The 13,843-nt window shown below is 42.9% G+C and overlaps 1 protein-coding gene across 4 annotated transcripts in view; it reads left to right on the top strand.

Annotated features, from left to right (window-relative positions):
- The window catches only part of SEC22C (SEC22 homolog C, vesicle trafficking protein), a 25,534-nt gene extending 12,746 nt beyond the window's left edge, over positions 1-12,788 (top strand). For 2 of the 4 annotated variants that reach the window (XM_082045735.1, XM_082045736.1), the window contains 4 exons: positions 14-196; positions 6,455-6,573; positions 7,466-7,531; positions 9,649-12,788. In XM_082045735.1, coding sequence (XP_081901861.1) covers positions 14-196; positions 6,455-6,573; positions 7,466-7,531; positions 9,649-9,849 — 569 coding nt within the window. In that variant the 3' untranslated portion in view covers positions 9,850-12,788. The remainder of the gene's footprint in view (positions 1-13; positions 197-6,454; positions 6,574-7,465; positions 7,532-9,648) is intronic. The other 2 variants (XR_014183355.1, XR_014183356.1) reach the window with 2 other exon arrangements.
- Positions 12,789-13,843: the final 1,055 nt, after the last annotated feature.

The following is a 13,843-nucleotide window of genomic DNA, read 5'->3' as shown; positions in this document are numbered from 1 at the left end:
TATATTGTTTCAGATAACATCATTCAGAAAGTCAAATGCCATTTTAACTCGGTGAGTCTCTCCCAAGCCAAGGCCAAGTGGGCGAAGGTTGAGGAGGAGCTGAAGTTCTGGCCCCCGGTTCAGCTGCGACTCGAGGACGCGGCGCTGCCCAACGGGGTGACTAACGGGGGGCACGCGGGCGCTCATGTGGAGGTTGGTAAGTTACTGCACAACTTGCCAAACTTAACCCTACAAACCAGAAAAACACGGAATGCCAGCAGTTCCTTTTATACTGACAAATATATATATATATATATAATGTGTATGAAACCCAAGAAAACAACTCCCTTTCTCTCATCGTAACCAAGAAATATTCTTCAGATTATAGCAGGTACACACCAGAGCCTTTAAGATCTCATAGTAGTGTCTTTTTTCACAGCCTTAGTTCACCTTCTCCGTATGGAAAATTAGTTGTAAATGGACTTGGCTTTTTCTGTGGTAAATTCTCCTGCTTTTAAGGTAGTTTGTTAAAATTTCCGTGACAAGAGGAGCTCAGTTAATTCATCGCTTGTGGCAAACTCTGATAGAAGATATGTAATTACAGTCTGAGTGAGTCGCTTCATCCTTGAGGAAAGAAAACATGAGCAGAATATAAGCTGAGGGTAAAACTCTTATTCCCAAATTGTCTTGGGTTGTTCTCCCTTCTTTGCTTTCTCCATTTATCTTATTCTTTAAAATCTAATGCAAGGACTAAAATTCTGAAAGAGCATATGTACATCTGTATAAACAACAGAGAGACTTGACAAGGGACCTTTTTGTAACAAATACTGACATTTTACCTGCTGTGAGAGGGACTAACCTCTATTTATTCATTGGAAAATTGTTGTCTTATTTATATTTTGGTTGCATAGTCAAAGTCTTGCTTACTTCTACAGAATAAAATGCTTTTAATCCTATTAGTGTGGCAGTTTAAATGCAGCTGGAGTGCCACGAGCTTGTATTTCTCTTCTTTTTGTTATTGCTCTTGGCTTATGAAAGACTAATAAAATTAAGTTCCAATTGCTCAGTCTTAGTGTTTCTGATGGATGAGCTGCAATCTAATTTGACATAGGTATTTTAAGTTAAAATATAGAAGGGCAGTAGCTAGGAGGAAGAAAAATAGAATAAAAAATGTTTGATGTGCCGGGCAGATTTGTGAGTGTTCCTCAGAACTGTCCTTGAAGCTTCAATATTTTCATGATATGACAAGGCTTAATAATTCTTAGTGCTAGTGTGAGCAGTTTCAGTGCCAGTGAACATTTGCGAGCGAGTCTGTGTCTGCAGATCAGAAATACATTTTCAGCTCCCCCATATTCTTAATTACTTTCCATCTGGCTTCGTATTTCTGGCTGTTCTCTCTGGTCTAACCTAAATACTCTTACAGATTGTTCTGCCTTTATTTTAAGGATCATGTTTATGATCATCTGGTTCCCTCGGCTGGACTTGACTTTCCTGGCTCGTGTCTCTCTCCTCTTGTCGTTACCAACCAGCTGAATCCCACTTTGCTGCGCTAAGTTTAGCTGTGTGGGTAGTGTTTGTTCCCATATTAATGTTATTTATATTACAGCTCTGCCATACAGGCGACTTCTTGAGCATACATTGAAACGTCAGGGTTGCAGGAGAGCAGAATTTGTGTCTGCGTTCTATAGCAGTGATAGATGAATCAGTGGATTGATCAAACATCAATCTCCTTATGTGTTTGTAGCTGGCTCCTGCTCTTTTGAGCTGTGTGATCACATCCCTTGACTTTTCATTTCAGTATGAAAGGAGCCTGAAGAGTTTTGTCCTTATTTGTATATATGGAAAATAGAGCTTTTTGTTTCATTTCTTTTTTTTATTTCATTCTTTCTCCTGTTTGTTCCTTTCTTCGTTAACTAAACCCAGCACAACTCTTGCTAGCACAATACCAGCATTTTATCCTTGATCCACATCCCACAACCTCATCTGTTGTTGCAAAAACCTCACCTTGTGTCTCGATACGGGCACAACTGCTAAAGCTGTGGAGGACGTTTGTACACAGAAAAAATGCGAAGCGAAAGTCACTTTCTCTGAAAAGGGACATTTTTCACTATAGAAATGGCTTTATGAAGCAGAAGAACGACTTGTGCTGTTTGTCTGGTAAGCACGCTCTTAAATTATGCAGCATCGTGCTCCCCTTGAGGAGTGTTCTTCGTCTTTTGTAGGCACAGAGGTTGTCCATCCTTTTAAGATGTCTCACATCTCTGTCTTTTGTGTGCTTGCGTTTTATTTTAAAACACCTGAGCCTGATTTCATTTCTCACTCCTGGCGTGTCTTTTATCTGGAGCTTCGAGTATGTGACTCATTGTCAAACCCTCATCGTGTTCTGCCTCGAAGAGACAGAATCGAGCGTGGTACAGACACTCATGTTGGTCTCCAGATAAATAGCCAGAGGCCTCTGCTCCGAAAATCTTTTATAGGCAGAATCACTGAATGTCAGGGATTGGAAGGGACCTCAAAAGATCATCTAGTCCAATTCCCACCGCTGGAGCAGGAACACCCAGATGAGGTTACACAGGAAGGTGTCCAGGCGGGTTTGAATGTCTGCAGAGAAGGAGACTCCACAACCTCCATGGGCAGCCTGGTCCAGTGTTCTGTCACCCTTACTGGGAAGAAGTTTCTTCTCAAATTTAAGTGGAACCTTTTATGTTCAAGTTTTAACCCATTGCCCCTTGTCCTATCACTGGTTGTCACCGAGAAGAGCCTGGCTCCATCCTCCTGACACTCACCCTTTAGATACCTGTAAACATTAATGAGGTTACCCCTCAGTGTCCTCTTGTCCAGCTCCAGAGCCCCAGCTCCCTCAGCCTTTCCTCACACGGGAGATGCTCCACTCCCTCCAGCATCTTGGTGGCTGCGCTGGACTCTCTGCAGCAGTTCCCTGTCCTGCTGGAACTGAGGGGCCACAACTGGACACAAGATTCCAGGTGTGGTCTCCCCAGGGCAGAGTAGAGGGGCAGGAGAACCTCTCTGACCTACTGACCACCCCCTTCTAATCCACCCCAGGTACCATTGGCTTTCTTGGCCACAAGGGCCCAGTGCTGGCTCATGGTCACCCTGCTGTCCCCAGGACCCCCAGGTCCCTTTCCCCTACACTCTCTCCAACAGGTTGTTCCCCAACTTATACTAGAGAAGTTTCCATTTTTTCATTGTGTGAGGGTGTTTTCACAGAACTGTTCTGTACAAGTTCAAGCCTGCAGATGCATTTTTCCCGAGTGATGGATAATCCACAGTCCCCAGAACATCTTCTGGGTGGTTCTTGTACTCTGAAGTGCACAACTTTTCTACTTGAAGAGTAAAATCAGTTTGAATCCCGATTAGCATTTAATTGTGCTATTGCAAAGTTGGACTAAAAGTGCTGGTACACTCTTGTTCCCCTATTTAATGTCAAAAGCAATTCTAGTATGAAATTCTATTTATAAAATAGGATTGAATTCCTACAAGGAAGTGCAGTATTTTTTCCCTAGCAGTACCCGTCTCCCTTGTTCTGTGCAATTTCAGTTTGTGCATTAAACCCCAGAATGATGTAGCAGAAATACAGATCTGTGGCAAACAATTTAAAAGATCGATTTCCACAGAATCTGAAGCCTGAGCAACTGGGTGTTGTCATCTCCCTCCATCTGTGACAGCAGTTCTTTTTATGCTACTGAACAACAAAAAAGTAGCTTTTACGTATCATTCCATGGTATATTGGGAATTACATTTATCTTCCCTGGGGACTGGGAACTCTTGACATGGACAGTTTGCAAGATTCTGTACAATGAGTGACACTTGTTCTTGGTTATTTCTCTTTGAGAGACACTATGTGACTCTGAAATAAACCTTAGAAACTGAGGAAGAAGAAACCGAGGAATAAAGAAATTAAGAAATTTCTGTCAGAGAAACATTATGTGATTTATCAAAAATAATAGGAAATGGAACACTCAGGTCCATGAGTGAACAAACATGCTGGTACAGCCTCTGCTCAGTGCACCTGTTGGACCTTGAATTTCACTGCACAGCAAAAGATGATAGGGTTATTTGCACCATTTATTTATGTGAAGGTGTATGTCAGTAAACTACATAATGTGACATATCTCGAATGGAATTCATACAGTTCCTTTTGCAGCTGCTTTGGAGATGAAATGATGGAGGTACAAGTGCGTGCCAGACAAATTAATTACATAGACACTTATAAAAGGTACTTTATATCCCTATATTAATTTGGCGCCAAACTTTTTTACATCCACCGATCAAAATCTCTCTTGAAGGAGAAGACACGAGTTGTTTTCCTGTCTTCAACCACGCAGTACTGCAATATCTAAGCTGTTCTGGTGTTTCATCTGTCACTGAAATGAAACCGGAGAAGATCTTTGCTGTGTTGCTGAGTTTATCTACTGTAGTCGGGAGCTGGCAACGTCTGGACAGGAGGCAGAAGATCCTGAGAGTTGGGGAGGCTTCTTGAGGGCTCATTTGTTGTATCTTATGGATGTTGGTGCAGGGGAAGATCTAGATTTGGTATCTGAGATGCTAATTACCTGTATTGTTTTGCTGCCAGGGTTCTACTTGAGCTGATAAGGAGGGCAGGTATGAAATGGAGATGAGTATCTAGGTGTGGTGTCTGTTGTTGAGCCAGCTGGTGTAGGCAGGGGAAAAAAAAAGTTAATTACAAATTGCTAATAATTGCTTTGACCTTAATTAGGTGTGTCAGGCATTAGAACAGGCTGCCCAGGGCGGTGGTGGAGTCACCATCCCTGGAGGGGTTTAAAAGACACTTGGATGACGTTCTTAGGGACATGATGTAGTGCCAGGGGTGGGTTAATGGCTGGTGTCACCCCAGAGGTAGTTTAGACAGACAACAGGGTCCAAAACAAACTTTTATTCGGTAAAGAAAGTGTAGCAGATTAACCAGCGGAAAACGGGGTTTTAGCTCTCCAATACTGACATAAATACAGGTTTGAGTATTGGTCGAGGTAATTATTGAGGTGCAACAAATAATAACGGTGTGCGTACACGTGGCTCACCAAAAGCAATGCCAGAGCCATCCCGGACTCCGGGAAAAGTATACACTTGCCTGAATCTGGCAAGGAATTATTAAAGAAAATACACGTGCTTATATTTAAGCATGGAATAAGCACCCACCCAAGTCGCGAGGAATTGTGTCACTCACCTACACGTGGAGATGAGACAAACAGCGTCCCAGTCCCGGGAGGGCGCTCGGCAGCAGCACTTGATCCGCGCTCCGACAGGTCCACACAACGGGCAGAAAAACCTCGGCGGGAGGGGTCCCGTTTTTAAAGCCTTGTCAGATCTGACTGTGGGCATTCCAGAAGCTTCTCTGCGCCCCCACTCTGGCTGTGGGATGCCCTGAAGCTTCTAAGCACCCCGCTCTGGCTGTGGGAGCCCAGTGGCTCCTTGGCACCTCTGCACCCCCACTCCTCCTCTCTCTTAACGACCCTGATCAACGGGTTCTGGGGTCAAACAAAAGAAGCTGTTACCCCCATTGTAGAAAAGTGTGGGGATGTGTATCCAAGGAAGAAGTTGGGGGGGGAGGGAGAGGGTTGTGCATCTGCCACAGCTGGACTCGATGATCTTAAAGGTCTTTTCCAACCAAAATGATTCTGTAATTCTACGTATTAGTTAGAGCATCCTGAAGGAATGGTGTTTGAGTGTGTAGGCATTTGAATAAATAGTGGTAGGAGGTGGGAAGGGAAAGAGGTAAATTGTTCCCTGTGAAATGTGGACAGGCTGGGAGAAAGGGAATTGGACTCTAGAATGTAGTTGCAAAATGATAGAATCCAGTTTAACTCCTAGGCCTCAGTTTTGAGCATCTTTTGTGGGTCTGAGAGGCCCAGAGGTAAGAGCAGCAGGTCTGTGACAGGTTCTTCTCCTCTGTGACTGGGCAGTGACATCCTGACAACTCCTACAACAACTCTGGCAGCAGAGCCTCCAAGTCCTCGACTCCTGCAGTTGAATTCTGACAGTTACTTGTTTAGGGCACCAAATGCTGGATGGAAACTATGCAGGTGAAGCTAAATTGCTGTATAGGGGTTTGAACCCTCAAACAGTCAGTGGAAAGAAATACATCTTATAATTACCAGTTGAGAAGAGATGAATCACTGTCTTGCTTTTATGGGTGTCAAAAATTTAAGCCAGGCTTTTGGGTGCTTAAAACCGCTCGTTTTTTACTGGCCTGTGGAGAGTGTTAAGTATGATAATCCGCTGAAATAAGCAACTGAAAAACATCGATGTGCACCATAAAAGACGACATGAATGCCAAGTAGCTGAAGAACAAATTATCTTGCTTAATCTGTTTAAAAAAATACTCCCAGAGCTCTTGCTGATTTCTAGATGTCTGAAGAACTGAACAGTGTAATGCAACAACAAAATAAAAGGTGTTTTTGTTGATAATTGTTCTTCTCTTTTATTATTTTTCAAGTCCCTACTTACAGAATGCAGCGAGTGACCCCCTTGGGGATTCTGTCCCTTGTTCTGAACATCATGTGTGGAGCTTTGAATCTCATCCGAGGAGTTCACCTGGCAGAATATTCATTTCAGGTAAACCCAATTGAACCGAAACCTGTAAATGAGTCAAAGGGAGAGAGTGTGTCCTGTAATAGGGGTGTAGGAGTATTTTGCGCTAGAAAAAGAAACTCTTAACTAGTAAGACATTTTTAGATCTAGCCACACGTGAAGATTCCCTTAATACTAGATTATGCACTGAATATTTATAATAGTTTCAAATGTAGTTATACGTAATGCGAAGTTTCCAACTGTCAAAGGGCAACAAAAATTAAGTATATGTAGAATTATTCACTTAAAACTGTATTGTGGAAGCACTGCTAGAAAGTAACATGTTCTGTATATGTCTGCTGATATATCAGAAACAAAACTATATGGTGTCTGATGTGATAAAATACCTTAAACAAAGTCAAAGGGAGAGAGTTACCTGGGTATCCAAATTAAGGGTGGCTGTTCTGCTTCTTCATAGTGGTTTTCTTTTGTCCAAGAAATGTACAATTGGTCGCTCACCTGCAAGACCTTGTGGTTTTGTGTATATCACACTACATTGCATTTCATTTTTTCTAGCGAGATTAAAATCTGGAGAAATATTTTAATCTTTCCAGGCTGACTGGATCTTTTTCCTCTATTCTTGTATTCTATTCTATTTTTATTTTAAACAAATGTGAAACCATTCACTTTTAAAAAGGAAAAAAACAGTGTCCTCATTATACGGTGGCACAGTTTTATTTAGCAGCAATTGTCACGTAAGCCTCAGTTCTTGGTATCTTGTTGCATGACATTGATCTTGCTGTTTAACACTGTTACAGTCAATCAACATAAAGTAGGATGAGAGGTACTTGATGAAATACAGTGCTCTAAAATATCCAGCAGCACTAAAAACCGTACCTGACGTAGTTGTTTGTCGCAATTTTTTTAATCTGAACAGGAGGACCATGAAGGAATCGGAAACGTGATAGCTTTTTTGCTGCCTTTTCTAGCCTGTGTTTTTCAGGTATGTTAACTGCAAATAACATGCTTTCTGATTATTTTTGTATTATCGTGTACAAGACAAAATGATTTTCAGCTAAGCGGAGGGACAGTTTGGTTTTTAGTGCCGTGCCTATGCGATTCTACTGAGGTATTCCAGTCAAGTGATAGATAAAACTATAACAATTTGATCCTTGGTTTGTTTCCCAAAGGGATAAACATGATGTCTTTCTGCCGCTTGCAGACTTAGTGCAGTGCCTCAGGGGTCAGTACAGGGGCCTGTATTACTCGATATATTCATCAATGATTTGGACGAGGGAATAGAGTGACTGTCAGCAAGTTTGATGATGACACCAAGCTGGGAGGAGTGGTGACACTGGGAGCTGTGCTGCCATCAGAGACCTGGACAGGCTGAGAGTTGAGTGGGGAAACATTTAATGAAATAGAACAAGGGCAAGTGTAGAGTCTTGAATCTGGCCAGGAACAACCCCAGGTTCCAGTGTAAGTTGGGGAATGACCTGTTGGAGAGCAGTGTAGGGGAAAGGGACCTGGGGGTCCTGGGGACAGCAGGGTGACCATGAGCCAGCACTGGGCCCTTGTGGCCAGGAAGCCAATGGTACCTGGGGTGGATTAGAAGGGGGTGGTCAGTAGGTCAGAGAGGTTCTCCTGCCCCTCTGCTCTGCCCTGGGGAGACCACACCTGGAATATTGTGTCCAGTTGTGGCCCCTCAGTTCCAGCAGGACAGGGAACTGCTGGAGAGAGTCCAGCGCAGCCACCAGGATGCTGAAGGGAGTGGAGCATCTCCCGTGTGAGGAAAGGCTGAGGGAGCTGGGGCTCTGGAGCTGGACAAGAGGAGACTGAGGGGGGACTCATTAATTTTTACAGATATCTAAAGGGTGAGTGTCAGGAGGATGGAGCCAGGCTCTTCTTGGTGACAACCAATGACAGGACAAGGGGCAATGGGTACAAACTGGAACACAGGAGGTTCCATTTAAATATGAGAAGAAACTTCTTCCTGGTGAGGGTGGCAGAGCCTGGCCCAGGCTGCCCAGGGAGGTTGTGGAGTCTCCTTCTCTGCAGACATTCAAACCCTCCTGGACACCTTCCTGTGTAACCTCATCTGGGTGTTCCTGCTCCATGGGGGGATTGCACTGGATGAGCTTTCCAGGTCCCTTCCAATCCCTGACATTCTGGGATTCTGTGATGGGCTTTTGTAGTGTAACCAGCTTCAAAGACTAAGCAAATTATTGAAAATGTTCTAATCTACATTAATAATTACTTCTAGTTTTTGAGGAAAATGATTCCTGACTTCCTTAGATTCTTTTTTCTGATGGGTTATGTTCCCTGACCTTCTTATCCCCTTATTGGGCATCATTATGTGGAGACTTCTATCTATCTATGGTATCAAAAACTCACAGAGAGGTTAGTTATTATAGCATAATAAACACAATTTTGTGTCTTTCAGCCCTCTTGCACCTCTGCTTATGGCAGAGCATTTGATGGAGATACTAATTTGGATCTAAACACTTGTTGCAAGTCATTTTTCACAAGGAAAGGCTCTGTCCTGCTTTTTTCCAGTTAGTACCTGAAGCCAGAGAAGCTCTAATAAATAAAGAGTTCTCTCTTATCCTTTTGATCTATACCAGTCATCCTCACAAACTCCTTGTGCACAAAGTGAGCGCAAACGTGAAGTGCTTTCTACATGATGATCTCTCCTTGTGTCGTCAGCACAGTTGGAAACTTGTGACCTTAAGTGAGAAAGCAGGATCTGTTACTGCCCGAGTTAAAAAAATAACCCACTCGGCACTTTGTGAGTTTTCAGTTTCCTCCTGTTGCTCTTCACACATCTCAGCAAGCGCGTTCCACCTGTTCTTGAATGTAAAAAGGGCCCAGAACCCCAACTAAAGCTGCTGAGGTCTAGAGAATTAAGTCCTTTACTTATCTCAAGAACAAATAGAGCAGGAACAGATTTGGCTTTGCTGTTTTCCTGCTCCTGAGGTTTTGTCTTGCAATAATCGTGGGTGGTTTTTGAAAGGTGGCTCCGCTTTCCGCCTCCTTTTAATCCAGGTGGGAGCGGCGCCAATTGTCTCTTGTCTATAATTACATATTTTAATGCTAACGCTCTCTCTGGTCCTTTCCTAGTGTTACTTGTACCTCTTCTACAGCTCGGCGAGGAAGGTGAAGACGTTTGTACTCTTATTTTCTGTTTGTTTATGCAACATTTACTTGTACGGATTACGGAACCTCTGGCAAATAGCCTTTCACATAGGAGTGGCATCGCTTTCTTCTTATCAGATCCTGACAAGGCAACTGATGGAGAAACAGCCCGACTGCGGAGTATGAAAGAGACTTGGGGTTTGCTACTCTATTTTTACAACCTTTTTTGTATTAAACTGGCCAAAAATAGCTCAGAGCAATTTTTCAAGATTTGTGACAACAGAGGGTATTTCCAAAGCAACTTGAAATGAAGTAGGATACTGTAAACATGTCAAACACACGGTGAGGAATGTCGCTGTGTTTAAGATGTGGTAATTGTAGGTCTTGTCAGGTGTCATCAACAGGTGGAGGTTCCCATAAACAGCTGATACCATCTCGACTGCATTTTGCTGTTTATCTTCCTGGCTTCGTAATATTTGCCCTGGCAACGCTTCCAAAAACATTAGAGTTCTGTAGTAAAATGAAGATGAAGTGGTAACAGTTTCATCTACAGAATTTCGTTAAGATTCTTGCTAAATGTAAGTAAAGGAGTTGTTCGCTGTGTTTAAATGAGTTCAGTATCAGTGGGAGAAATGGTGAGGATGAGCTTCAGGGTAATGTTTGTAGGTTTTGCAAGAAAGGAAGAAGCTGTGGCTCTCTTAAAAACCATAAAATCTATAAATATCTCCTGGCTAAACAGCGCATCGTAGTTCAGTACCTGCTCATTGGTTGACCGCAAACATGCTTGGGGCAGCATAGAAGAAACCAAGTGAATATAAGTGAACTTTCAGCTCAAGTGGCCTTTATTTCCTTAGTTAAGGTCGCTCTTAATATAAGAGTAATTCCATGTTTGCTTGATCTGTACAGGTAATAAATCTTCCAGGCCTCCTTATGACGGGGCACTGACTCCTTCACCTTTTATAACAAACGTACAGCTGGTGAGCAGAAAAGCTGTTTCCAGTGATGGAAAGCAAGAGCAGGTCCTCTTTATTATACAAAGCACCTTTAGTTAATGGCGTTCTTACACTAAGGTGAATTTATGAGCGCGCACTTTTGAATCTAGTGCTTCAGAGCTGAAATTCTTAACCTCTGCTGCACTGGGTGTTGTCGTCTTTAAAGTATTGAGGTGCATATGGGCATTTTAGGACACATATGGGTAATTTAGGCTGTTTATTAAAACAATAATGCATAGCATTTTGTTGCAGCTGCCCTTGAAGGGTTGTAGAGACTCAAGATGTGGAGAACTGTAGGTGTGTTAATGTGGAAATATGATCCCAGATTTCATTTTTTCATAGGAAACTCTTTTGTTCTGGTCATGCCATTTCTTCCACCAAAGATTGATTTCCCTCCTGTATAGTCGTTAGTGATTGCAAAGAGATTAACGTGATGCAGAGTTATTTTCCTGAAATCTCAGGATGTGAACTACAAGACACATGGAAGCGATTCTGTGACACAGCGACCGCAACAACGGCATCGAGAGGCAGCCCCGCACAACCTCAACAGTTTCTAGGCCATCAAAAGATACCAGAGCGTTTTGCAGTAGTAAAATGTAGGTGTTTCTTTTCCATCCCGTATTAGGTTACTTATGGTAACAGTAACATAATGAACTCCCATGAGGAATAGTCAAAATAGGGATGATGGAGGAATGTTTTAGCCAGCCAGTTAAGGAATCAGCTTAGAGCTGCGTGCCATAGGGAAATACTCTTCTGTTATAAGGGAGTGGATTAAAGTTGTTTTTCTGTCATTCCCGCAGTTTTCTGCCACACTGTAAGTGCAGAAATGAGGCCAAAATTCAACCATCGTCCTTAAGACACCCAGATGACCCCACACGTGGGGTTTTGGTCCTGACGAGCTTTATGTTTTCGTGCTGCTCGCTCCCCGTTTTACTTGGTAGGTACTCTTAGAAAATGCGGGGAGCTACGCCACGAGTTTGGATTACAAGTTTAACAACGACAACCAACATCTGAAAAAGGGACACCCCCAAAAATCTGATACTAGAAGCTTCACACTTGGTTAAGGATACCAGATCTGAGGACTGATTGTGTTTCCCAGGAGGATAAGCTGGGTATCAACCTGCTACCATGGGGAGTCACCTTGTGGGGTGAATGGATGAAGCATTTTATACCACATTTAGAGAAAAATTTGTGAAAGGGACCTTAGTGGTTTGACTTGACCTCCTGTTCCTGCCCTTTTACCCTCAATGTGGTGAAAGAATTCCCAAGAGCTTTACTGTTTCTCCATAGGCTTGGACAAAGCCAAGCTGCTATAGCTTAAAGCACATAGAGAATGTACAGCTGGGGCAGGGAATCGCTATCTGCTTAAATTCCTCATCCTTGTATTGAACTGATTGGAAACCACTGTAATTCCTGATGCTGATGATGTAAACCATATATTAGGGAATCTACTTGGATTAATACACATGCATTACTACCTTTGTAGGTTTGAATTGTGGTTCCAGGAGGAGGCAGAGCACACGTGGTTCGACCTATTTTTATTTCTTACTTTTAATATTAGTATTTCGAACGGCTCCTACGTCTGTGTGGGATTTAGACAGTTAAACATTTTCTCCTGGTGAAACAGCAAGAGGCATAGAATAGTTCACATTGATTTCAGTGCTTTAAGATTTAATAAAAAAGAATGACTTGCAGTTTGAATACATGAAATCTGGCTCGTAAGGCGGGATTACGCCTCTATTGAATCAAATCCCCAAACAGGAATCCATCCCTTTTTGTTTGACTTGAAACTGTTTAATGTCATTTGAATTGCATCTCCTTAATTCTGTCACTTTGCAGGGTAAGTCTCTTGGCAACTCTTCTCCTCCCCAGCAGCTCAGCAAGAGAAAATGGGCAAAGAATAAACTGCATTAGTTTAACGACTCGCGGTGCTTCGTCACTTTATGAAGCTGATTGGTTTATGTGCGTTGTTTGTCTCCCAAAGACCTGTTAAGTTTGTAGAAGGTGGGCTGGTACCTTTTTAGACATTTTTGCACTGTATTAATAATTGAACCTGTGTAAATGTGTATAAAATCATTTTGCATGTGTATGTATATATGTACATATAGCTAATAAACGGCTTTTTTTTTGTAATGCTTGTCTTCATTTATAGTTTTGAAATAGCTGATTATATTAGAAACAAGGTTGATTAGCCATTTTGGTTTCGTATTCATCTTTAGTGTTTCGTGTAGTGGTGTTCAAAGTGGTTTAAAAATCAGCGAGATTTCAATGCTGTCATGGATGGTACGTGGTCTCTTACAGAAACAAATATCTGTATGAACTTGGGGTGATGTTCTCTGAGACTCCGCTGATCTACCTGGGTGCTCTTTTTGTCCAGGAGGAGTGAGGTAGGATGTTTATTCAGTCATATACAAGTGACCAATTCATCGACTGAACTTAATAAATGTATTTATAAATATGTATATAGAAACTTACCCAAGCGACAGATCGCGTTAGGCTGTGATAGAACTTCTTTGTAGTTTTAACACTCTTGCTCTTTCCTCTCAGAGATCACATTATAGAGGCTTCTGCAAAACTTGCAGTCCCTACAGCTTGTGGACTTTTTTGGGCTCATTTCAGCCACCTTTGATAAAGGCTCTGAAGACACTGATTTATCAGGCTTTATAGAAATGAATGGCTTGATGTGACAGAAAATTCAGCTTTCCCACTCTCTGAATATGATGGTTTGGGTATTGGTAAATGTGCTTTGGGAGAGGGATGCTTTGAATGGCAGGAATCGTAGAGGACCCTGCCTAATCGAGAACCAAATAACATGGTAAGAATCAAAAAGCTGGAAGAAGTCGAGCTTATGGGACTGCTGGTTTCTTCCTGCTTTTCTGCTCCACGTTTCTTCACAGACACGAGTGGCTGGAAAGTTACTCGTCAGAAAAGGAGCTGGGGGTGTTGGTGACAGCGGCTGAACATGAGCCAGCATGTGCCCACATGGCCAAGAGGCCACCAGCATCCTGGCTGGTACCAGCACTGGTGTGGCCAGCAGGACCAGAGCAGTGACCGTCCCTGTGCTGGGACCTGGGGAGGCCAAACCGCGAATCCTGGGGGCAGTTTTGGGCCCCTCACACCAAGAAAGGCCTTGAGGTGCTGGAGCGAGTGGAGAGAAGGGAACGGAGCTGGTGAGGGGCTGGAGCACA

The sequence above is a fragment of the Streptopelia decaocto genome (genome assembly GCF_964273445.1).
Source record: "Streptopelia decaocto genome assembly, chromosome: 2".
Lineage (NCBI taxonomy): Eukaryota > Metazoa > Chordata > Aves > Columbiformes > Columbidae > Streptopelia > Streptopelia decaocto.
The sequence above is the reverse complement of the archived record's forward strand: the minus strand, read 5'-3'. Positions and strand labels throughout refer to the sequence as shown.